Consider the following 27552-nt stretch of genomic DNA (forward strand, 5'->3'; position numbering starts at 1 on the left):
AAAAAATTACAATAAAATAGATATTAGAAAGTATGTACCATTAACATCATTCAAATAATCTTAGCCTGTCCTTACTGTGAACAAACGGTAACTGGAGATAATCTTCTGCTTATAAGTAGGGCTGTCAAGCGATTAAAAGCATTAATTGTGATTAATCGTGTGATTAAAAAAAGAATCTTGATTAATCACACTGTTAAACAATATTTCTTTAAATATTTTTGGATATTTTCTACATTTTCAAATATATTGATTTCAATTACGGAATAGAATACGAAGTGCACAGTGCTCACTTTATATTTATTTTTTATTACAAATACTTGCACTGTAAAAAACAAAATAGTATTTTTCAATTCATCTAATACAAGTACTGTAGTGCAATCTCTTTATCATGAAAGTTGAACTTACAAATGTAGAATTATGTACAAAAAAACAGCATCATCTCCAGCAAATGTAAACAAACTTGTTTGTTCAACTGGCTGAACAAGAAGTAGGACGGAGTGGACTTGTAGGCTCTAAAGATTTACATTATTTTGTTTTTTAGTTCAGTTATGTAACACAAAAATCTCCATTTGTAAGTTGCTCTTTCACAATAAAGAGATCGCACTACAGTAATTGTATGACGTAAATTGAAAAATACTATTTCTTTTGTTTATCATTTTTATAGGGCAAATATTTTTAATAAAAATAATAAAATAAAATGAGCACTATACACTTTGTATTCTGTGCTGTAATTGAAATCAATATATTTTAAAATGTAGAAAAACATCCCAAAATATTTAATAAATTTTAACTGGTGTTCTACTGTTTAACAGTGCAATTAAAACTGTGATTAATCGTGATTAATTTTTTTAATTTCAATTAATTTTTTTGAATTAATCGCGTGAGTTAACTGTGATTAACTAACAGCCCTATTTATAACACAATATCGGAGCAGAGTTAAGGTTAAGTGTTCTTAAAAATGCATTTCAATACTTTCCATTTTTAAGATCACATTTATCTACGATTTCTAATTTTGAGAATGTTATATTCCAATATTATTTTACGATGTTTCCCATTTAAATTTCTACTACTCTAAAGAAGGAATACTATTTCAACTCAGGGTTAAGAAAGTGTTCTGAGTGGAAAAAAGATGAAATGCAGTTTTTGCAGACCTGAGATGGTATTTTAGGAAAACTTCAGAACAGAATTTTAGTTTGCTATGGTACAACTGATGGCTGTACTGCTCAAGTTCATAACAGAAGTTAATCTTTTGAAATAGTCTCACATCTCTAGATCTTTTGGAATATCCTCACCTCCAATATTCTCACATATCTTAGTCTGTACAGTAAAACTGAGCATCTTAGAACTGGTCTTGGAAAAAAGTCATTTCTGTTCTTCCAAAACTTGGGCTGACAAAGGAAAATTAGCATTTTTATCTGAACAGTAATGAAGGCCTATTCTAGATTATTATTGTACTGGGCCCGGGTTTCTAAAAGTGCCTCTGACTGGTAGAGATCAGTTATCTATTTATCTAAATGTTTACACCATGCTCATCACAGGTTGAGTGAGTGCCTATGGTTGGTGGCATCTGAATCAGGAAGTAGGACAGCTAGGGTGTGGCGGTTTACCTCTGTTACTAAGGGCTTGTCTACACAAAGAAGTTATCTAGTTTTATACCGATCTAAGATTGTCCACACACCACCTTAATTAAATTGGGGAAACAGCACTCACTGGTGTAACTTTGTGTGCAGACCAGGCCTAACAGATATTGGTAAATGGGAATATGGGAAAACTTACTATTTTCAATTCTAATAACGTTCCATACAGTGGCATTTTGGACACCATGAACCAGAAACTGTAGATGAATGTTGGACTTTTTATGGCAACCACTATATGCCTGCTCAGCGTGATAGCCAAAACAAGTCTGGTATTCTTAACTCAACAAGCACAAAATTATTTGAATATTATCACAAATTGTTTGGGTTCTGACCGTACTATTACTCTTGGTCACCCATTAGATAACTTGCTAACTTAATTTACACAGTAAATTTGATAGGAGCGGAACTGTAACTGGTTAATGGCAAAACTCCCATTGGCTTCAGTGACACCTAGAGCAGGCTGATATCACATCCATCCCTGCACAGCCTGAGTGTGCGACACATATTTTTTCAACCACGATTTATGCTACAACTATTGCTTAATCAGTCTTGAAATCTGAATAGTGATTACCATTCCACAGTGATAAGATCTCCATGTCACTCTTAGTTAAATCTGCCTGAAAAAAAGAAAAGTTAGTGGTCTGTTCTTGAAAAGTTTTGGCAGGGTAATCACAAGGATGGGTTAATGGTTGGGTTTCAGGTTCAGGATAGTCAGGTATATATTCCTCAATGATGATATCATCGCTCTCATTAGGACCCAGACTTCTTGTTTTTGGTATCATGTCTCTCATCTCTTGTATATCTGACTCTATGTCCCGACCCTCCTTACTCCATGTAGGTTCATTCCCTATGAAATCCTCTGCAAAACAGGAATAGAAAGAGAGAAATAAAACTAGGAATCCCTAGCTGATAGAGTACCTCAGCTGTTCATGGGTTATGTTGTATGCTAGATAGAAAATACAGACTGCTCCTTTCCAGAACAATTAAAAACATATCCCATTATTATACAAGAGCGATACATTATATTGGAGGGCTAGCAAGAAAATATGATCTGTGGTATCTGCTGCATGCTGCTGGTACCCAGCTCACTGACTCTGCCTTGTCCGGTCACACTGCTGTGACGGATGCACGACTTTCGAAATGAGAATGGGGCTGGGATTGGGGCTATTTGGTGACTCAACCCAGACAAGACTGAGGTAGCGTTGGTACTAGGATAAGAGAAGTAGGCTGACCTGATGTGTTGGCCAACTAGTGTTCTGATTTTGTAGCAGAGCCCCTGGCATTAGCCTCACCCCTGTGGCTGGGCTGGCAGCCACCACACCAGCCAACCTGCAGCACAGCGTTGTGGGGAGTAAGGTTCTGCCCCTTTAAGCACACCCACTACCATTGACAGCCAGCGCTGGAGCTGCTGCATCAGTGTAGCTCCAGCCTTCCTCCAGTAAAAGCCCCACACAGTCACCAGTCTTCTGGCTTAATGAGAGTCTGAGCCTTGAAATCATACCCAGCTCTCTTGTGTGCCAGTATAGGATGTGATCACCAGCCCAGTTTAATGAATGTACATCTGAACGAGAAACGGGTTCTGATCACTACAGCACATCTGAGAAAATTATATTTTTTCAGGGAGGATACTGCAACCTCTAAAATGTGTTGTTTTGAAAATAAGATATTAAAACATCCCAACCTGTTTTCAATTAAATTGCATAGTGGTTTATCAAGGGCCTTCACTTAAATGAAGTTGGCAGCAGCCTCACCTATCGCTGGTTACAGCAAAAGGAACCCTTAGACCAATCCTGTACTGAAGGTCATTAATCCCAGAGGTAAAAATAGGCTGTAACTTGGCTATTTCACTGAAATCTTGCAACTTCATTCTTGCACTGTTGTTCGCAGTGAGTAGAAGCAGTCACCTCACTTGATCATTGTGGAGGAATCAAAAGAATCAACAGGTATTACAGACCATCTGGCATCCTACTCTGCCTTTAAAGCAAAGCTATAGGAAAATACGAACTCCCTTCAGAAGCTAGATCCCTCCAGGAACTAATACCCACTCACACTTATGCATAAACACAACATCTGTCTCTAGATTTATTAGCATTTGATCCGTGTGGGAATGTGGTTAATGACTAAGGATTACCATATGATTCTGTGGTCTCCATGGTATCACTGTCCTGTGGCTGTAGGAGCTCTGAGTCTGCATTATAAACTAAAAAGTTGATTTCCATTGGCTCAGCTGTGTTACTATCAGGGTACTGTAGTACAGAACCAGTGAGAACATTTGGTAGTGGAGGTGAGACAGGACAGGATTTACTAGACAGTACACAATCTTCTCTACGTCTTGATGCTTTCTCCTGTATTTCTACATCTGCTCTTTTACTGTCTTGGTCTTTACTTCTGTTACTTTCTTTTCCTGATATGTCTGTAGGAAGGTGAATGAAAGAGAGAAGTAAACTTGCAACCTCTCATCTGTAAAATAATTGTCTTACATGTATAAGATTCATTTCTGGTTCAAGTTAGCGTACCATTAGAGTGTCTACTAACAAATGTTGGTGAGTGCATAAGGGGAAAACAAAAAATTTTAATTGCAAAAAGCAGTACATCAAGATTCAGCCTACTTTGCAGCCACTTGCAGATAATAGAAATTCTATAGTGCTAAACTCCAATAAAATCTTTGATGAATTGAACTGTTGTTTCTTTATTTATAGAGAGACTAAAATAACTAAATTTGTTTACATAATATCACCAGTAGCACTGAAGCAATTTAAAGCTAATAGTTTACCAAATTGGTGAGAGAAAACAAATCTATCTTCAGTATGAACAATATCTATTAATGTCCCTCCTGACCTCTGTCAATGGGAAGGCAACTGGGTTTACAGTTGGTCTCTATAAAACCTTGCATATTTATGTTTTATCTTTCTAGTATCACCATTGCTTGGGCTCACAATTTTTGCAGGCCTCTGAACAGTTGTATGTCAAAAATTTGTGAACTAGAATCACAAGAGGGCGTATTGTCAGTGTGACAAATGTCTTACTAGAACAGAGAAAAGCTATACATTTTTGCATTAGTGACATTTTTATGAACATATTTTTTCAGGAAATTACATCACAGTGAATCAATCACCTCCACTCAACTTCCTCATAACAAATAGCTTACGGCCAAGCAAAAAAAAATTTTTGTAGGAAACCTGCAACTCCTGTCTAGGGTCTTCATATTCCTCTTCTCCATACAGTCCTGTCTTTTGGATCACAAAATCTTGCCATTATCTGCACAAGCCCCACAGACACCGGTGGTTAGAAGGTCTGTGAAACTTGAACATTGAACAGACCTGACACTGGTCCACATTCAATTGTGTCCTGTGTTAATGAATGAGTGCTGATTAACTACAACCTAATGTCTGCTAATGGTCAATGAATACTTTCTGCTAACTTTTTTACTGGGTATGGATAAGAGCAAATTAGGTAGCTAGCTAGATAACTACTGTCCATGCTATATTTTAATAATCTGGCCCATATTAAAGAACATCGTACAAAACAAATGGAATTTTCTAGGACAGTCCCTAGTAAAATTTCCAAGAAAAACTCCAATGACAATTCTGCAAATGGGTGCAAACACTTGAAACCCAAACCTTGTCTATGGGTTGGTGAAACGATTTAACATAGGTACAATAGCTGTGTTTGAACACGGTCTTCTTCAAAATTCAGGGTCTGCACGCTCATGCAAATGGTTCTGATAAGGAAAAAGAATCCCTGGAAACAACTATGTCAATTCCATGTAGTTAGCGTGTCCACAAGTAATTTATCTGCTATATAAAAAAGGCCCATTTTCAAATTGTTTTAAAAATTGATTTTTTTTTGAAATTGTGATTTATTACTGTAACGTACTGGGAACTTAATAAATATATAGCCAAAATACTTTAAAAATATTATTTAATTTTTTTAACAAATTGCAATATCCTCCATTGCCACAGAGATTCTAATCCTATTATCCCAGAATCAAAGCAATTCTGATGGAAACTGGCATAGTGTTGACTTGCACTGCTGTCAAACATGAAGAAAGGTGAGAAAAATACCTACAATGATTCTTTCCCACAGAAATCACTGAAATGACATTGCAAGCAATAACATAAGCCTCTTTGTAGGCTGACCAATAAGTAATTCTATATGCTATATATTCATACAAACTTAAAATGAAAATCAAGGGATAAATCATAAGACACAAAGTAAATTCCAGAGGAATTTAACCTAACAAACTTATTTTCCTGAAAGTATATCATAGTGTAAGTTATTCTGACTGACTTTCAGCCACTTTCAGTACTAGCAGTAAATGTCAGTATCTCATAGCTATTTATAGCTTCCCACTTCTAGGTTATGAAACAAGTTAATCACAACATATGACATCATAAATTCCACTGCAACCTGCGTAACCATGGTGCTTTCGATGTCACAGCATAGCATTATATATTTTGGGATACCTTCAGTAAACCAGGAAGTTCCAAGGATTTCACAGACACAAAATATTTGTTAAGGGTTAGTTAACCCTTATTTGAATATTGAATGCCCTCCTAGTTTGGTTATCATTATTATGTATTACTCTAGCGCCCAGTCAGAGACTCCTGTTGGTACTAGATGCTGTACAGACACAGAACAAAAAGGAGTTTAGAGTCAGAGCATAGACAAAAGACAATAGATGGATACAAATACACCCAGTGGTGAGCTGGAGCCGGTTCGCACCGGTTCGCTAGAACTGGTTGTTAAATTTAGAAGCCCTTTTAGGACCGGTTGTTCCGCGAGGGACAACCGGTTCTAAAAGGGCTTCTAAATTTAACCAGCCAAAAGTGGCGCCTTAGGCGCCGACTCCACGGGTGCTCCAGCCCTGGAGCACCCAAGAGGAAAATCACCCACCAGCAGCTCCCCGCCCCGCCCCCGGCCCCAGATCACCTCACCTCTGCTCCGCCTCTACCTCCTCCCCTGAACGTGCCGCCTCGCTCTGCTTCTCTGCCCCCTCCAGGCTTCCCACGAATCAGCTGTTCGCATGGGAAGCCAGAGCAGGCTGAGAAGCAGGCTGCGGCTTCCCGCTCAGGCCCAGGGAGGCGGAGGTGAGCTCGGGGGGCGAGGAGGGCTGCCCACGCCGCAGCTGGTCACCCGGGGGGTGCGCAGGGGAACCGCTCCCCGCCCCAGCTCACCTCTGCCACCCTCGGCCTGAATGGGAAGCCGCGGCCCGCTTCTCAGTTCTCCCCAGCTTCCCGCCGAACAGCTGATTCATGGGAAGCTGGGGAGGATGGGGCGCGGAGAAGCAGAACGGGGCGGTGCATTCAGGGGAGGAGGCAGAGGTGGAGCGGAGGTAAGCTGGGGCCGGGAGCGGGGCGGGGAGCTGCCGGTGGGTGCTCTGCACCCACCAAATTTTTCCCGTGGGTGCTCCAGCCCCGGAGCACCCACAGAGTCGGTGCCTAAGGCACCACTTTTGATGTGATCAGTGGGGGGAGCAGCTGCTCCCCCTGCTCCCCCCCCAGCTATGCTCCCCCGCCCCTAGGAGCCAGACGGACCTGCCAGATGCTTCCTGGGAGCTGCCCCAGGTAAGCACCGCCGGGACTCCCTTCCTCACCCCCCAGCAGGTGCTTCTGGCTCTTAGGGGTGGGGTGGGCACCCACTACGGTGGCCCACAAGACCCTCCTGTCTGGTTCTGGGGGCAGTCAGGGGACAGGGGAGGAGGGTGGATGGGGCAGGGGTCCTGGGGGGGCGCGTCAAGGAATGCGGGGGCGTTGGATGGGGCAGGAGTCCCGGGGTGCGGAGGTGGGCAACGACCCCCTCGTGGGGTGAGGAGGGAACCTGTTGTTAAGATTTTGGCAGCTCATCACTGAATACACCCCTGGGTGAGTGCAAGGAAAAAATGAGACATATTGGTCTGTATGACAGGCAGTGGTCTCAGCACACCAGCAACCTAACTGTTGTCAAGTTTTTTGTGGGCATCATGTCAGAGGAGAGTTTTGAGGAGGGTTTTGGAGGAGAATAATGACTCTGTTTTGTGGAAGTTTACGGGGAACTTCTCCCATGCATGAGGAGCAGCTTGATTAACAGAGGCTTTCAGCACAGAAAGCTGGGTTTAATTCTGCTTTTATTTTTGCTTTACTGTTGAGTTTTAAAGTGGCAGCTGACTAAAAAGCCCAGACAACTCATAATAATTTAGAAAGTAGGAGAAATATTTAATAAGGAGCATATCTGGGAAATAGTTGTCCGTGGCCAAATAATTATGCATGTGGAATGGTATATTTTTCCAGTTTAATAACAGCGATCTATAAAATATGGTATGCAACACTGAGAACAACAATGGACATGTCTATAACCTGTCAGCAAAGATCACACAGGGAAGGTTTCCTCTAGGATGGCAAAGAGATGGCAAAGAAAAAAACACTCCTCATAATCAAGCTAACAGGATGGTCAAATGAAAATCATTAATAACAGATGAATAATTTTGGGGAGATTATTATTAGGGCTGCTCAAAAATTTTCCATGAAAACTATTTTTTGTTAGAAAATTGGGTTTTTTAACCAACTAAATTTCTTTTCATGAAAAAGGTCTGCTTTGTGAAGAAAATTTTGATTCTTTTGTTAAATAAAATGAATGTCCAAAAACTTAACTTTCAGTTTTCACCTGAAAAACAAAATATTTCAACTGAAAATTTTCTAATTTGGATATGTGGCTATAGTGTCTCATGGGAGTTGAGTCTGATTGCCTCATGTTCGTACTTGATTTTTATGTGCTGGGCTTCTGTACCTCACTTTGTACCTCAAAGTAGCACCTGGGAACCCCAATATTCACCATGGCGATGTTTTGTACAAAGTATGCCTTGTGAGATATCATAGTCTTGAACAATAATATCCTGTTGGACTGTATGTACTATCATTGTATGGGAAGGTATGAAGTATTACTATGTGTTATTGAAATATATTGCCAGGTTGGGAACGCCCACAACCAGTCTGTCAATTACAACAAAGGAATAGCAATCAATAACCAGACAGCGTTACTGGCTCATCAACACACAATCCACTATCCTAAAGTCTTCCAGGAGAAAGAACGTAGGCTTAATGGAGACTGCCTGACCAATGGGGGCTTACTAACCCCCACATAGAATCATGGGACTGAAAGGGACCTCAAGAGGTCATCTAGTTCAGTCTCCTGCAACACATCAAAGATCTTTCCCACAAGATGGAAGAAAATATGAGAGAGAGACAGTGGCATCATCACTTGGCATCTCTCCAGCCCACCCCCCGACTCAACACCTGGAGGAACATCTGGAGGACAAAGACATTGAGCTGGAAGGTAGTTCTTATCTGTGTATTGAGGATTTGTAACCTGCTTGTACCATTTGTCAGGCTAAGACACTGCTTGATTCAAATTGTGTTTAGTTTGTAGAACTTAGGCTGTACATTTATTTTTACTTCTTAAGTAACCGACTTTGATCTCTACACTTGCTACTTATAACAACTTAAAATCCATCTTTCTGTAGTTAATAAACCTGTTTTACCTAAAACAGTGTGTTTTGGCTGAAGTGCTTGGGAAATCTCAGCTCAGTTTACAAAGGCTAGTGTGTGTCCACTCCACATTGAGGGAGTGGAGAACTGGATAATGAACTTACACTGGCCAGGCTTCTGACCAGTGCAAGACAGTACACTTCTGAAGTGAAAGACTGGGGAGCTGGGGGGAATTGGCTGGAGCCTTTCTATTGTTGGTTCATGAGTGGCTCGGAGAGCATTCATGTAACTCATTTGGGTGTGTCCCTGCCCGTGAATGTCTGTGTAACTGCAGTATCTGCCAGAGGTATATAACTTGACATCAGCATCACAGTGTGAGGACCAGCGCAGGTTGGTGGGACAGAGGCCTCAGGAATCTCACAGTGCAGGTTGCACCCCGGGGACCCCGTCAGAGCTGCTCAACCAGACCTTATCTCCCACAATACAGCATGGCCATGGAACTCCCATGACGCACCACTTTCCCTCACCAAGAGACCACAAAGACCATGATGTATTGTGCACCCTATGGAAAATAATGGGAGTACGGAGCATCCAAGTTACAACTCCCATGAGGCAGCATGCCATTATTTCAAAATCAAAATATTTCTGTTTTCATTTTTTTGCTGAAAAGCCAACTGTCTGTGAGGGGGAAAAAGCATTTTCTAACCAGTTCTAATTACTATACATCATCTTTTGTGAACAATTATCAGGTCTTGATGCTTCCATTTCAACAACATTGTCCTTCTTTAAAATAATATGTCTTCTAGTTACTGTTTTCCATATAATCATGTTTTATATAATGTATTTTCTTAATTAAAGCACAGGAATGGTGTAGGAAATAAAGCACTACTTCACTGGATGTACACACTGCGGAGTATTAATTGAAACCTCCAAGAGTCCCGTAACACAAGTGGCAGAGGAGTGTTTCTTAAAAGAAATTAAGAGTAGACTGATAGAGTTCAGTGGAGTTACACCATCAGGGAATCTGGCCCAGCATGTGAATTTAGTGTCCATAAAAGATGCCAGACTGAATTCCTTGGAGAATGAAGTCTTCCATCCTCCGCTGTAAAGGAACAATACTAAGACCAGCAGTTACGTGAAGTTCCCTGTCCTGCCCCGCTCATGTGTCTTACTCTGATCAGTTCAGTCAGAAGGTGTGAAACAGCAACATGCTGCAGGAGAGAGGACACTGAACTGGCAGTCTCCAGAAGATCTATTTCAAACTCTTCCACTGACTCACTATGTGACCGAAAGCAAGTCGCTTAACCTCACTGTGCCTCAGTTTGCTATCTGCAAAATGCAGATAATTGTTTGCAGTGATGGCCTCAGGATACTAGAGACAGAAGATGGGTGAGGTAATACCTTTCATTGGATCAACTTTTATTAGTGAAAGAGGCAAGCTCGGTGTAGCTCAAAAACTTGTCTTTCACTAACAGAAATTGGTCCAATAAAAGATATCACCTCCCCTATCTTTCCCCTCAAATGCAGATAATGATATTTACCCATCGTTGTGCTTTTTGATCTATGGATGAAAAGTGCTATGCAGGTGATAGTGATGATTATTCTTGTGGAACTGTAAATTCAGTTGAAAATAACTGATTCCGCCAATCACTGACAGTTTTTACTAATAAGCCTTATATTCAAAAACCTTAAAAAGAAATATGTCAATTTATAATTTAATTTTTATGTGAAAATCTCTGTGTTTCAACTTCTTTGTCCTAAGGAAAGCTACACAATATGAGTGAACTTATATGGTATTTTTAACCTTTTGTCATGACATTTGTGTTACAGCCTGCTTTCTCAATAGATCAATAATTCCCAGTCCCTAAAATCAATTTAGAGATTATTTATTCTAATGGAACAACCTATAAAACTTGTCTGAGTGTCTTTACAGTCAAATTGTTATCAATTATCATCGCTGCAATTATCAGCTGCCATCACTGCTATCTGTTGAAATATGCACAAGATTGAATAGTCTCTATTATAAAAGTGATGAAGTGAACAAAGACAGATTATATAGTTATTAGGGGTTTGGAATATTAATTAAACATCAAGGCTTTCTAATTAGAAACCCAGATGTTTGATATTATGATAATCCACTGTTAACTGCATCTCCTTAAAGGACTCAAACATTCCACTAATCCTCCAGTGGGGAAAGGCTGAAGACCCTTAGGCTATAGAGCACTGAGCTCCTATGCCATCAATTATACAAGACATGGCCTTTTTTTAGCAAAATAGAGTCATTCATTTAGTGGGCCTTCTGTCAAGGAAGCTCTTGAACAGCTGTCTAAGTAGGTTGTGTGTAAACACTTTCCTTACCAACAGGGGTTCTTTGCCAGATAAAGCACTTTGCTCCTGCACAAGATGTTTACTCTGAATCAATATTCCAGAGAGTTAGTAACTATCTCTTCACAATGGGGCAGTGCAAGCAGCCCTGACTACTGATAGATCTTCATGCAAGCTGCCCATGACAACACCACCACCAGCTGGGCCTAGATCCCCTGCTCTGTTCTGCCTAGCCCAGGTATGCAACAGACACTATCAGCCCCAAAACCTGGGCAGAGTTGCATCCCAGCCAGTGCTATAGCTTTCAAGATAATGTATCAACCTGGTAGGGGGCAAGAGGCAGTGAGTTCAACTCCTACTCAGGAATTTTTAATTTCCTTCCTTTTTTAAAGTTTAATTTAATTTGTACCTGGTTGTTGTCGTTATTTTCGAGAGAGGCCATTCCTTCCAAGCCCATGGAACTGAGTTGGCAGTGTGGAAAGCAGTGTCCTGTGTGTGCAAAGTCTACAGACAGGAGTGCAGATGGCCCTCTTTAGCAGCAGAAGTGCTACTGTCACAGTCAGCTTGGGAAGCACGTATGGCGATCCCTGCTAATGGCAGGAATGGCAGCTAGCACAGAACTTCCATGATAATAGAGACAGCCTTCCTAATAATACATCCAGCTCTTTATGGTTTCTAATAAATTATCCAGCTGAGAAGGACAGTGGTAATGGAACACCCCTGTTGCCTGCTAGTGATTTACTGCCAGTATTTCCTTCCTCACTACATGCTAAAGTTAATATATAGATAAGACTCAACTTCAGTAGTAAACCCAGAGCAACCTCAGAACTTTACAAGAAGCAATAGAGAAAGAGACAGCAGCAGCAGAGCTAAAAGTGCCATAGATCACGTCACAAACAGCAGAAGTTTGAAGAATGCAGGTAGACCTCTAACCAGGTTGAGGTGAATTCAGGTTGAGGTAAAATAAGACACTTCTGAAGAGTCACCTAAAGCTCAAGTCAAACTTGTGTGGGGTCCGAAAGGAATTTAGTTAACTTTTTTTTCCCCTTTTTTCCCCATACAACTGTCCTTCTGGGTTTCAGGCAAGTACAATGGGCCCAGCCCGACTCGCACTGAAGTCAACAGACAAACTTACATTCACTCCAGTGGGGCTGCACTGGAGCCTAAATGAGTAGCATCAAAACACTATTTTATGATACTATCAATTCTTCTGACATTTGCAGCCCAACCAGAAGCAGAAAGTACTGGAAGAATGAAGGACATGTGGCAGATGTTGGTTACATCTCTTAATGCCCTACTGGAAGGTGCTTAGATACTACAGTGATGAAAGCAATAAAATAACCTGTGTAAAGCAGAAGTCTCACAAGAAAGCTAGTTCTTGCAAGATTTTTGAGTCTAGTTTTGGAAGCTCAAGAGCACCATGTAAATTGGCTTGGCTCTTCTCTTTGGTGCCTGTGATGGGGTGTGCACCCCACACCAGCCGTGGTAGGGTAAATGAGGGTTTGAGAGGCCAGTTAGGTCAACCTGGCATCACCGGAGAGAAGGAGGGCCAGGGTTAACTGATAATGAAGCCCACCTGGGAAAGGGTTGGGAAGGCACTACAAAACCAGGAGTCTGAAAGCAGAATGGGGCCACAGGGAAGGTTACAGGGAAGCCTCCAGGAACAAGGAGGAAGTCCAGGGGAAGAATAAGTCCTGGGATATTGTCTTGGAATAGCCCAAGGAGGGGCCGAACACTGTCCAGAGAAGGCATCTGGACAGTGGTCCTGTTGGACTTCATAATCCCAGAGGGGCTGGACTAAACAGTGACCGGGCCAGAGGGCCAAGTTACCAGAAGAAAGATCATCACAGAGCGAGCAATGAGCAGCAAGGCGGATGCATCTATGATGCTACATTCCCAAACCTAAATGCAAAGAGAAGCACTAGCGGTAAGTGGTAACCCCGTTGCAGTAACTTTAACTTGTGTACCAGAATCTAAGCTTCCATTTAAAAAACATTAAGTCCCCAACCCTTACGGCTGTGAAGATAACCCTGAGCAGTGCAAAGGGTTTGGACTATAAAGCAAAATCTGGTCAACGGTCTTTAAACACCTTTTCTCTCTTCTGAAGAGAAAGAAAATAGGGCCTTTAAACTGGCTGCAAACAAAATTGCTCCAAAAGAAACAGAGATTTATGCTGAAGATATTAGCACTGCCTCTGTGAGAAGCCAAACTTCTCCAATAAAGCCATTACATGCTCATTTACCATTCCCTGCTGCTAGCTTGCACTTCCTTTTTATATGGCTCCAGGCTGGCATCCTGGGAGACTAACAGGTTCCAGCTGTTTTGCAGTTTGCTGGATAACCCTTGCCTCTCTCTGTATAGAACTCTAAGGTTATCTAACCCAGATTCTCTTGCCCATTCCAAGATGCAGATGGATACTATAGGTTGTATACCAATCCTCATAATGGAATCAAATATATGATATTCAACCATCTAACATGTATCCATTTTATGCCTACCAATACACAACATGAGACTCAGTGGACCCATATGTTTCCTACAAATGCTACAGTGAATCCCCAGTACACATTTCAATAGACTAAGCACTCTATTGAGATGACATCTGCAGGGTGTTTATTAATAGTAGTAGTAAATATCATGAGCCATTTCAGTTTACTTAAATTCCCTGTAAGCTTGGCTTAAGGATCATGCTTGCTAAACTGTCAATTTGTGTTCAGAAGGATTAAAGTGCATGATAGCACAGATCGTGTTCAGCTGAGAGGTTTCGATTTCAGCCCATCCAAAGAAGTAGTGAAATGTAAGCATGTAATTGTTCAAACAGAGGTAGAAGCCACAAAAAGAGTATTCAGAGGCTTGGTTACAAATACTAAAGGCTTTTATGACTTCAGTATTGTGGCAGAATTACTGTTCCAATAAGTCATTCTTCCTATATAGGGCACCTTTAATATTTACCTGCTGATAGTGAACTACACCCCTGTACAGAGGGCCAGCATAAAACATATAGACCACTAAATTCCCACTTAAACTACTTAAATGGTTCAGGCCTTAAAAAGGCCTAAAGCTGTCACTCAGCACAGAGGAATTCCAGCCAGAAACAGTAATAGGTGTACTCCAAAATATGTCAAATCTAAGTCCATATACAATGTTTACTGAGTACAACTCATTCATTCACAGTTTGTAATATTGTTTCTTAATTTTATTTTTAAAAAGGTAAGCAGAGACAATGACTACAACACTCAAACATAATAGCTGATTTAATAGCTCTATAATGCAATCTAAATCCAAATATGCTTAGCAAAACAAGTAAGCAAAAAACCAAACTTCCAACACTCAGACAGGATGAAAGATTGCACAAAACAGGGCACAATACCTTATCAACTGCTATATATTAAAAATGCTATATATTAAACATCAGATTATCAAACAGACAACAACCATAACCACCTCAGCATGAAACTGAATAGTGAAACGATGACCCCAAACACAGCATAATGAGGATTCTGCATACAGTTCAACTGAAAGAAGCCAAATCTATTAATTAATTTGTTTAGCTTTTACATATGACTTCTGCATATCTAGCTATTTTTAATGAACTGTTACTCCAGTGGTTTATAATGAATAAGCCTTTTTTCTATGATCAGAATGAACCTTGCAGTGGAGTGGCTCTAAGGAGCCATTGCTTATTGTAGTGACAAGCTGTACTTGGAAGGTGCTATAAGCCAAGTACATTATGTCTAATTCAAATTGCACCTTGAGCTCATCTGTCACAACAGCACTTATTCCAGAGAAGACAACTAACCAAAACTGAAGAACCATTGGCTAACCTGACAACTGAGTGAGTTATTTTTTTACTCTTTCAGTAGGCAGTTAAGGGGTCTTTTCTCAGCCTTGTTGGGGTCTGGTGCATAATGTGACTGCCCAGATGTTTAGATCCATAGATCCACTTAAGTGACTGTTAGAGTGGTATCCCAAGTAGACTGAAATACTACATTTTGCTTCCCACAGCAAACAAAGCCATTTTAAATCCTGCATCTTAACTTCTAAGTTTTTTAAGATTTATAGCCTGCTCCTCCATTACTTTGAGCACAAAGCTTCCATTAACATTTTGGCCCTGTTGACTATAATCGCATTGTTGTAACAATTTGCAATAAAAAAATTGGACAATGGTGTACCAAGGTATGCAGCACATTTCCTACACTGCAGCTTATAAAAATCTTCCCAATTCATATTTAATCTTGCCATGGCAGGCATAGAATACTTTTAACCTATGATTTTGGCTAATACAGTATGTATTCAAAGTGGACAGCAGTCTGAAGGTTATAACTGAATGTAGGGTATCGCATAATCTCCGCCTCCCTTTCCCCCTTTTCTAAATGGCACTTTCTGAAGAAGTGGCTGTTGAGAAGCGCAGTGCTTTAATATGGAGAGTCTGGCATTTCTTCTTCTCCCCTGCTCACACAAATCTATTTGTGTTTCACAGGACAAAACATAAGCATAAACAGGACTAGTATTGCACATAAAGAATTGCAAACATATGTAATAAGCTGAAAAGTGAAGCCACCATTGCAAACATTATAAATAAGGAATATGAATGTACGACAGCTACATGCATTTTTTAGATCAAGAGGGGGTTTGAAGGATAAAATGAACATGTGCTGTAGGTAAACGAGAGATTTGGGAATAACTTAGAGGACATTCCCAATGGGTTTATCATACCTTGCACAGCTAACTCTTTCCATCTTCCTTTATTTTCTTGAATGATCTGCACCAAGTTGTCCTTAAAGCTGGATAGGTCTACAGTTGCTAAAGAATTGTCTGTGCAAGTCCCTCCATCACTTGTAGTACTTTTAACACTGGGTCTTCTTTGTGCATCAGCATTGCTTAGTGCTCCCAAGCTATGCTGGCTAGAGAAATAAGAAAACTCTACGTTATGAAAAGAGTTGAGGGTCTCCATTACACAAGAACAGTTCATTCACGTTGATTATTCTTTAGGATCTATATATAAAACACTAACTAGAAAACTGGTCTCAGTCAAGGAAAGTATAAGACATATTTCCTTATGAAATGAAATTGGTTCCTGTGAACAATTCTTAATGCCACATTTCTAGGAAATTACTATGAAAATGGGGCAGTGCTCCAACCTCCTGGCTAATTACTTGGAAGAATTTTAACAGACCAAGTTTGGTAGCACCTTTCTCTGCAATCCTTTGGAATGCGCTGGGCTGTTGTGGAGAGACATCTGCTGCTGATCCATGCCGGAAAAGCAATACATGACAGAGCAAATTCTGCTTTTAGATGCATGTGATTGCCTCCAATTGGGAGCAAACCGCAGGAGCTCTGTGCATGTTATCTAAAGGCAGGATTTGGTTTAATTACCTTCAACCCCACTGCTTCAAAACACACTTAGTAAAGCAGGACTAAGTGTTAAGACATGTGTTGAAATATTAATAACAAAATTTGGCATCATCCACCAAGCAACAGGTAGTGCATCAGGTCAGAGAATGTGTGTGTGTACAAGTGAGAAATGGATATATCCAAAATGAATTCTCTTAACACCAAAAGGTGGGGCCTATTTTGTGGCCAGGCCCCAAGTCATGTCATACCAGTTTTTGTTTTCCACACAATACTGTTTGCCTGATATGATCTCCAAGATTTAGCACAAAAGAGTTAATGTTTGTATGCACATAAATGGGCTCCAATTTTCCCAGCAAAGTTACAAGTAACATTTCATTGAAGGTATAAGTACAGTGTAAGGAATTGCAAATTAGAACTTCCCTGTGCCCCAGAGGTGTTAAAAGGAAACGGCATGGTGTATTTCTAATGTTTTATTCAGTCAACAACTTAAAATTTACTCCATATGTAATGCTGACAGACCCCAGTGTCGGCGGGCAGAATTGAACCTGGGACCTCTGGAGCTTAGTGCATGAGCCTCTACCGCATGAGCTAAAACCCAAGTGCCTGCTAGCTAAGGCTGTAGAGCAGTCTCATTTTATCTCTCTCTTTAAGCGGTCTCAGTGCCACTAGGTGGGACAGAATAACACAGCCAGTAGGTGTGTGGGTTACACATACATTAGTGGTTTCCAGCTACTGGTATATGTGCATCAATGCTGGTACAGACTTCTGTGTATAATATTCTAGGCTCCCCATTCCTTCTATAGCGCCTACTTCTGCATCCCTTAATTAAACAAATCTCCCTTTGCAGCCAGTGGGAGTTTTGTACAGACAAGGCCTGCAGGATCAGGTACCTAATGATGAACCTCTGTGCAAGACCCCAGTAGAATGCTTCTGCTCACCTCTCAGTCAGTTATGCACACTAATGTGAAACTGGGGGTTGAAGCTGCCTGAACTCCAATCGGAATAAAAGTGAGCAGTTAAATAGTATGTGGCACCGCTGATGTTTTAGTCCAGCACAGTTGCCCAAAGTGGTTGGGAACACAGCCCGCAACAGAAATGCACGAAGAATAAGTTAATTCTAGCAAAGCAAAGTTACAGCCACATCATTCTGACACTACCAAATCTAACCAATATACTAAGGAATTATTGCACTGCAGTGTTTTTATAGTAGTATACTACAGTGAAGGGTTAAATCCACAGATTAAAAAGAAAATGTGATAATAGACACTTCCTGGGTTTTGCTTTAAGAAGAAATGGCTAGTATCTTTTATGATGGAAGAGAATCAGCAAACATTTTATTTTTGTATGTCCTGAAGAAAATTCAACTTCATGTCCTTACAGATGTACTTTGTTCTTTATTGTGTTTTTTGCCCTTCCAAGCAGACAGTGTCCTTGGCCAGTACAGGAACATAGTAGACAGCTGCAATTACAAGATATTGCCACTAGGTGGTAACACAGTATAACTATTTACATCAGACTTCTGCAACTATGAACAGATTAGAAAATATGCTGCTGTTGCTAATGATGTTAGTTAAAAGAATCACAAAGTAAAAGGAGAAAATGTTCAAACCTGGGTGTCCCAAAGGCAGAACTTTCAGACTTTGAAGCTTCCTCTATAAGAGGAATAATAATTTTCTCCATTGAGTCCGTTAGAAGAGAAAACGTGGGCTCTACTATGAAATCGATGAAACCTGAAAAGCAGAAAGAGATGAATTCAGGTTGTACATTTTTCTGGGTCTCAAAGTCAATGACTAGTCTCTGTCTTTATTCACAAACTGGCTCCAACTTCAGAAACCACAGATTAGCAAAACTCTAAAGAGAAATGTCACCCAATGATATCCATAATGTCTGATCAAGTCGGAAAAAATTGGACTTCTAGGTTTTAATATCAGGATAATATTCTGAAGACAAATGCAATCCAGATTCAATATACTTGGGATATTTTTTCTCTCTCAGTGTAATTTCCATAGTTATTAGTCTGCTGAGGAAAACAAAAAAAACCACCTGGAGAGGTACAGGAGTAACCAAGTGCTAATATTTGCAGCTTTTCACTCCTGCCTCCAGTGAACCAAGTGCATTTCACAATAAGTTTTTCATTGGAAACCGGGATTAATTACTGAATAAAAGGGAAGCCATGACAGAGCCAATGGGCAAGAAGTCAGTCTACCAATGTTTCCATTCAGAGCCTCACACTAATGAGTCAATATTCCAAATTGCTGTTTATTATTCTGTGGAAGTAAAGTGTTATTTCAAAGTGTGTAGGAGTGTTCTGTCAAATCAGTGACGAGAACAAGTAATATCCCTGGGAGACAGCATCCATCCCACAGCTCTGAGATGTCAGCGCTGAACAATGTATTTTACATTTGAAAGTGCTCATCAAGATAGAGAATGACATAGCTAGAGAGAATGAGGCATTATCCTCTGCTGAGCACTTAACAGAAAAAATGTAGGTAGAACATGAGATAGCTACGGATTTCAGGCTCTCTTCACACTCTAACTAATGTGCCATAGCACAAAGGTGAGCAACAGGCATAAGCTCAAGTACGTTGCCACTTGAGTCTGGCTAGCAATGGAATGGGAGATGTATTAAATTACAAGATAATACTGGAGCATACTGTTCAGTTCAAGGATATGACATCTTAACATACAGGATCTCCCGGTCCCAGGATTATTTCGGGGACATGTTGACATCTGTGAAAGGCATTTTTCTAGGTAAGCTTTCCTCAGCAAACTTTTAGAGTTCATATGGTTATTGGCCCCATAAAACTTAAAGTAATTATTTTTATCCCTATTGTACAGATGATGGGGGAAGCCAAGGGCCTGCATTTCATCTTTGAAAAATCAGGCCCTAATTCACTATCCCAAGGCTACACATTAAGGCTCTTTACTTCGAATGTAAGCTCTTCAGAGAAGATACTATCCTTTCTTTAGGTGTTTATACAATGAGACCATGATCTTTGACTGGGGTCCTTCAGTGGTACTGAAATACAAATGATTATTATCTAATCACAATAGGTCCTAACCAGCCAAACACCTACAGTAACTCCTCACTTAATGTCGTAATTATGTTCTTGAAAATGCAACTTTAAGCAAAATGATATTAAGTGACTCCAATTTCCCCATAAGAATTAATGTAAATAGGGGAGGTTAGGTTCCAGGGAATTTTTTTTCGCCAGACAGAAGACTTTATATACATAGACAGTATAAGTTTTAAATAATTTTAAGCAAACAATTTAATACTGCACTCACCAATGATGATTGTGAAGCTTGGTTGAGGCAGGGGCGTAGCAGGGTTGGGGCGTGGGGGCTTGCCCCACTCCACCCACCGGGCATTCCAGCCGGGGAATGGTGTCGGGGAGCCGGGGCTTGCCCGCTCCCTGGCTGGAATGCTGGGCGGGCGGAGCAGGCAAGTGCCAGGCCCTTGACCCTGCTCCCTGACAGGAGCACCAGGCCGGTGTTGAATGGGGGAATGTAAATAATATTATACCCATTTTTCAGCTGGATTAAGTGAGATAGGAAATCACTTGCCTAAGGTCACACAGTGAGTCACCAGCAGTGCTGGAGATAGATGCCAGGAGCTTGTTTGAAGGGCCTTTAGAAAACAGTGAGTTACTTGTATCCAGCCAGCTTGACTCTATGGGTATATCTATGCTGCAATAGGGATGGTCTCAGAGCCTGGCCTGAGCCTGTATGTCTATACTGCAATTTTATAGCCCTGCAAGCCCAAGTCAGCTGACCCATGCCAGCCACAGAGTATGTCTGCACTGCAGTAAGACCTATGTGACTTTGAGTAGGTGACAACTTCTCCATGCTTTGCTTTACCAAATTCTAAAATGCCGATAGTAACAGCTGGACCCCAAGAGTTCAGATTTCCAGTACCCTGATCTAACCACTAAACATACTGTCCCATATGCTTCATATGCCATGCTGAAAGAGCTTAATGTCCCTTTGGACAACAGCATGTCACGGGTGTAATATGCTCTGATTTCTGTGAGTAAATGTGGAGAAAGAAACACGTTGTTTATAGTAGTATCTACAGCTTTTTTAAAAACATCGTGCGCAGTGTGTGAATGGGGGATGACAACACTGCATGCGTCCACATTTATGAGAAAGAGAAAACAGCACTGATCATTACCTATTTGGGACTGAGCCACCATGGTAGATTTGCGGTCACAAAGTGGGGAAAATGGTAGCCCTAGAGCAGCCTCCTTGTCTCCCTGGAAAAAGCAATGTTTCATATTATAAGAATACATATACAAAGGAGAGAGCCTGAACACTGCTCTCTGACCAACTACTTCTAAAATTCACTTCTTTTCCTAAACTAAAACAAGCTGTGGGTAAAATAAATCTAATATTGTTTTTTAAATGAAAAAGAGAGAAGAAAAGGAAAAGTCAACCTTATAACTTAATTTTAACCATTTGTATTGAAAAGAATATGTTGAAAGCAAAGATCTTGTCAAGACCAAAGCATCTGCCACTGTGATTTAGTATTTGTCAGGGAAGGAAAATAAAAAGCATGTTTTATAAGGAGACCTTCTGCAGCCTCACAGCTTGGACTTGGAGCACCCAGAGATCATTCAACTTAACTTCTCTTAAAGAGACGGGGAGTGGGAAAGAAGGAGAAGCCGACCATTCTGATATTTTCCCAACTGCATTTTAGAATGCTGGGGCCTCATTGATACCCTGGACATTCATTGATAAATTTGTAATTGTAGAATTAAGTCGATTTGCAGGTGCATTTAAAATATAGACCTTTGATATTCTTATCATTTCGCACCGAATGATAATAAGGAACGGATGTCAGAAAAGCACACAAAAAAAATTTTCAGTATGACTGCTTAAAAACAGCCTCAGAGATAGAAGAATGTGCTTCAAATAGAAATGGAGGGTTTCACCACTTCTTCCCTTAAAGTCCAATTGAATTGCATAACCTAAGTGAAGCTGTGGATAGATATCTAGAGCCGGAGGAAGAGAGCAGAGAGAAAATATAAAAAAAAACTATTGGTGGCCATACATATAGAATGGGCCCAGAGAGAAAGAAAAGAGACAGAGGACCAAATTACAGCTGACCTTGTGCTTTATGCCTGAAAGTGGTAGACTGCCCAGAGACCCCTTCCCTCACCCTGCCCACATAGAAGGTACCCATAATTTGACTAAAGGGAACAGAAGAGAGCAGGAGCAGGTAGTATTACCAAAAGGAGCTAATGGTCCCCAGAAGTGAACCACATGAATATAAATGAAGGAGCTCCACTGATTTCAACTAGCTGAGGATTTGGTTCCATCGGCTTCTACTACACTAAAGGTTTTATAAAAAAAAAATTGAGCTAACCAATCTGGCTTTGCTTTCACAGCTTAAGATGCCTCCAGAACTCCCCATTGGAACTGTGGCCTGATTATCTAACATCAAGAGCATGTTACTACTTACATTAACATTGGGATTTTTGCCAGGGATAAAGTTACCTAACATCTGAGAACTCAAAAGTCAGGAAATTCATGCAAGAGTTAAAATCACAGAACTAAAAATCTAAAAACTTAACTCTCTTGAGCTTATGCCTTAAAATACTTCTTTACTGCATCATGTATTTTTGACAATTCATCCAATATATAATGAAAACTGTAATTTCTTATATAATGTATATATTGTAAATTGTGGTATAGGACCCAGCCTTAAGATTTGACATGATCTTTAATTCTCATGAGATATAAAAGTTAAGCAAGGCTAAGTTTGAAGAAAATCAATTAAACGACTTAAAAATTATTATTTGAAAGTTGAAATTTTATTTGTTTGTTTTAAAATAAACTCCAGCCTAGAGCAGAATGCTGTCAGGGCTGGGTGCTTGGTTGAGTGACCTCAGCTGTATGTTTCTTTATCATTGTGCATTTGAGATGGATGGGTGTGGTTTGTGTGTGTTTTTTTTTTTAAGTGAAAACAACTTTTTTATGATAATGTTCTAAGGCTTTGCCCTTGAAATTATTACTGATACATATTTTAAATCTTAGTGCCAGTTGAATAAAGTTTTCTAAGATAATGTCCATTTTCCATCTGTGCCCACTTTTAAAACTGCATATTAAAAACTCCTATGTTCTCAGAAACTCTCAGTTTCTGCTGCTTTTGTCTGTGTTGCTGTGTAAGCAGGCAAATGACATTTTAAAAAAAATTAAGTTCTGAAGTCTTGAAATGTCTTTATCATATTTGGGTCTTCTAACATGAACAGTGTTTTACTATTTGGAAATTAACCTTTTTGACTGACCAATGTAGTATAGAATACAACAAACATACAATAAATAAGTTTCCAATTCCTTGTCAATCCTAATGTATCATCATCATCATCACATATTTTATAAGACAGGTTGGTTAATAGACATCAAGCTGGATGTCAGAGCTCAAGCTCTTCATGGTTCATTTCAGGTACTGATTTTATTACATCTATTTTATTTATCAAACCAGTTTGAGTTAAAACAAAGTATTAAGCCTTCACATGAAACTCAAACTGAATCTTGTTCAGAAATTGTAAGTTTAAGTTTTATTTTTTTATGACTTTGCACCTTCTGGCTTTGGCTGAGACCAGAAACAGACAAACCAAACTAGTGTGGAATAGCTATTATCATCTAATTCCCAATCTGGATGGAAAAAGGAAATGAAATTCCAGCACATTTTCTACTTTCCATGGGCCCTGAGTTCAGTTAAATGTTATAACCTGATCCTGCAGTTCTTATATAGACACTGAAATCAATGGGTGGGAGGTTTTGGCTGTGTACAGACTGCAAGACTAGACACTCCCCCTATTCCTCCCCTTTCCTCCCTCACCCCCCTCTCCCCCATCGTGTTTGTCTGCAACATATTTTAGAAGCTTTGGAGGTTCACCTATCACTAACATTAACCAGAACTGTTCACATTAGAGATATGTGCAGCCTATATCCTGTCTCGACTGAGTGCACATTATCCCAGTTTCTGCTGTGTACATTTGAAATGAAGATGCTATGAGAGAGTTTCATATTTTTATAATTATGAAATGCATAAGTGTACTTCAGTGACAAAAAATTGTTTTTAAAAAACTCAAGTCTTTGAGCAGTTTATTTATAATCCAGTACCATTTTACAGTGAAAGAATAAAGTAGTAATTAAAGCATTAACCTATCCTGTGCACTCAATGATCAAGGCAGTACAGAACTATATATTGTTAATGCTACAGCCCTGGCCTGAACATATTGCCTCACTGTTCCATGGAGTCTATGTATCCTGCCTCCCTATGTCTAAAATGCTTCTACAGTTGTTCATTTCTGACCTTCTTCTGAGTAATATTCATCTGGGTTGATGGTCCTCCCCTTTTCCTCCAGCATTCTATATCATCATCATTTCCATTTACAGTAAGAGGCACCAACTGGTAACTCCAGACTTCAAGTCCTGATGTTGAACTTAATTAATGATCTGCTGCTGCTCAACATTTCCACAAAACTGGGTTTGTTCATCATTTAGATTAAGGCACCAGTTCTCCACTCTCTCCAAAGGCAAATCAAAGAATCAATAAGGTCCTGAAGTTTACTGTTCAAAATCAGTAGTAAGCATCTTTAGGAATTGAGTGAGAACTCTCAAGAGCAGATGGAATAAATTACTGACTCATTCATTGCTCTGACCCCTTCCAGTTTAATGTATGACTACTCCTGTTTGAAAGCCACAAAATATAACATAGCAAAAGGACAATCTAGATGGGCCAGGCAGCCAATATTTATCATTCCCTATCTGCTTTGTCAAAGATGTAATCACTGGAGGTGCTATGATATATCTAAATTAGGCTTTGATCAGTTTTTTTGATGGCTCTTTTTGTGACAACATTGCTGCTTCTCTCTGGGCCACCAGGTCCAATTTTAATTTAATCATTGTTGTTTTAAAACTTTGTGCAGGGCCCAGATTCATAGGGATGGGAGCTATATCCCAAATACAGGGAGGTAGTTGCTTTAGTTACTTTGCTGAGTCACGAAGACACTGAAGTATCTATATGCTCAACTTTCTTTTCCTTCTGTAAGGATATATTTTAATTTAAAATAATTATGGTGGTCTAAGATGAACTATTCAAATGCTGTACAGAATAGTAGGGAAATGCCTCTTACCCCTTTGGTGACCATCTTATTCCCACCCCACTAAAAGCTACCTATTTAAAAGCAAGTTAATTTCAACGTTAATGTTAATCGCTTCCTAAGAGGTGCCTAGAATATTCTTCTTAGTGCTATTTCTCCCACAGTGCTTTTTTACTGAGGGCATAGCTTAGTTGCATAGACTAAAATGCAGTTTTCTAAAATGTCCCCACTATTAAGTTACCTATTTTTCCCATTCCACTATTGCTTCTTTGTTATCATTTTAATGGCCCATATCAGAATGATCCTCAATACTGAGACAGATAAAAAGGAGGAGTTTAGAATCTATTTTTCTCTTATTTCAAGCAATTTCTAAATTCTGAACACAACAGAAAGCAAAAATCACTCACTCATAGTTAATTGGTAAAGTGATCACAGGGGTTTTTTTTATTGAGACAAACCCAGTTTTTCACGATGTCGTAGGATCCCAGATAATTCGTGCAAGACACCTGAAATGTCCTGTTTTTTTCATTTCACCACTTGAAATGTTTGCTTCCCCTCTCCCCCAACTACACAATGTTTGCTTAGTGGTATTGCTAGACAGTAGAATTTGCTCTGCGTTTACAAGCAACGGAGTGTTTGGAGTGATAGAAAGGTGGAACCAATGTAAACATTGTCAAAGCCCTTCTTCTTTACTTAAAATTAACATTAATTGCACTTGCTCAGTGATTCAAGATAAACTCATTGTTTGTTACTAGAAAAAATTATCCACTCTGTGAAATAAACACATGTTGCTATTGAATCAGAAGCTGGTAATAGTACAACACCACACATTTTTTAAAAAGTGCATTTTGTCTTTTCTACGACTGTTTCACCACCACAAAAAATACTGCCACATTGCTGCGTCACTGTGTTTGATTCCAAAATTATGGCCACATTAGCAATAGAAAGATTGCCATTGACTTGAGTGGTCTGCAGATCAGGCCCACAAAGAGCATGAAAGGAAAACTCCATCATACCGATGTGGGATATGCACAGCACTAGCTCACAATAAGGGGAAAAGGGAAGACTTATGTAATATGATATGGATACAACATTCATCTGCCTTCTTTGCTGAACACACATCCTTCACATATCCAGGTACTCCCTCCTACCCAATACCTCTTTTTAGTTCAGAGTGTATACAGATCTCTGTCTAAAGAATGAAATCAACTTGACAAATTATAATACTGTTAGAGAAGAAAAAAAGCTAATGCTTTGGAGCCTGCCATCAGCTGAAATAGATATTAACCAACATCCTATTCATCTTACTCACATGAGTATTTGTACTGAAGTCAGTGGGACTACTTCTGAAAGTAAGGCAAGCACGATTCTGATCACTTTACTAAATTATAACTGACAGTATTCTTGCAGGTAGAATTATAAAATATCTAACAGTGTAACTAACACTTTAACTATGTTAACAGATTTTGAAAATGGCACCTGTCGAAAAAACTCTTCCATCAGTGCCGTTGTCCACCGGTAGTGCAGTTCCCAAGATTTTGCTGGGTGGCTTATGTCTGCTGCATGTAGAATCAAAGACATGGCTTTGGCTTTGTCTATCCTGTCAAATCAAGGACATGCTCCAATTATCTCAGAACAGCAGCAACTGTTTAAAGTCTTTTCTTGTGCATGAACTCATTTGAAACTTCTAAAGAACAGAATGGAAAATAACCTACCCCTCTGTCTGCTGCAGAGTATGGCGCATTGTTTTAATTTGCTGGAAATGTCCTGACATATCTGTTGACAAGACCATCTCAATGACCAGGCTACGAAGTTCCCTGAAAGCAATCAAAAGCAAAGTTAGTAATTACAAGTAATTTATTCTGTTTATGGAACATTTGCTTGGGAGGCACTGGTTAATTCATATCTTTCTAAACAAAAATGAACACTTTTTTTAATTAAAAAAAGCACTTCAAGACATGATTAACAACTGGAACCTTATGTCCCTAAGGGGATTCTGTGGAAACAGCATACTTCACAAAATCAACTCTGCAATTATTATTTCAGAGTCATGCTGTTTTGTGATTCCTCTTTTCTAGTGCATAAACTATAATTAAGTGCAACCCTGGCTATAACTCTTCTGCTTATTTCACCCCACTACTAGGATCATCACATTCAGAAACAGAGAGTACCATTTAGACCGTTGGGTCCACTACAATAACAGGAGGATATAAGCTTCCAATTTAGCGTACAGCAGATACAATACTAATATTAGCTAGAAGGTTCAGGAGCCATTTAGGAGACTAAGAAGTGTCAATCTGAAATGTTAGGAATTCAGGCTATTTAAAATTCCTCTATTCTTTTCCCCTTTTTCAAGTTTGGTCAGAACAGCATCTGTGTCTAAATCCCCACCAACTTAACACTATGGACCATTACAAACTAGCATAAATGCTTTCAGCCTAGACAGCTGATGGGAAGGGCCTATTCAGGGTAATGGGCCATTAGGAAAAACAACAGGCCTTAGGACAGGGCTTCCCAAACTTGGTTCATGGCTTGTTCAGGGTAAGCCCCTGGCGGGCCGTGAGACGCTTTGTTTACCTGATCGTCCGCAGGTATGGCCGCTCACAGCTCCCACTGGCCGCGGTTCGCCGTTTCCAGCCAATGGGAGCTGCGGGAAGC

The 27552-nt window shown here is 39.9% G+C and overlaps 1 protein-coding gene across 1 annotated transcript in view; it reads right to left on the reverse strand.

Annotated features, from left to right (window-relative positions):
- Window positions 1-27552, reverse strand: part of PDE1A (phosphodiesterase 1A) — a 242230-nt gene that overhangs the window by 15043 nt on the left and 199635 nt on the right. The window contains exons 9-15 of the mRNA XM_077829867.1: window positions 26610-26711; window positions 26374-26494; window positions 20955-21036; window positions 18390-18510; window positions 16142-16329; window positions 3769-4050; window positions 2209-2496 (exon numbers count right to left, since the gene is read on the reverse strand). Coding sequence (XP_077685993.1) covers window positions 2209-2496; window positions 3769-4050; window positions 16142-16329; window positions 18390-18510; window positions 20955-21036; window positions 26374-26494; window positions 26610-26711 — 1184 coding nt within the window. The remainder of the gene's footprint in view (window positions 1-2208; window positions 2497-3768; window positions 4051-16141; window positions 16330-18389; window positions 18511-20954; window positions 21037-26373; window positions 26495-26609; window positions 26712-27552) is intronic.

The sequence above is a fragment of the Eretmochelys imbricata genome, chromosome 11 (assembly GCF_965152235.1).
Source record: "Eretmochelys imbricata isolate rEreImb1 chromosome 11, rEreImb1.hap1, whole genome shotgun sequence".
In the NCBI taxonomy this organism is placed as follows: Eukaryota; Metazoa; Chordata; order Testudines; family Cheloniidae; genus Eretmochelys; species Eretmochelys imbricata.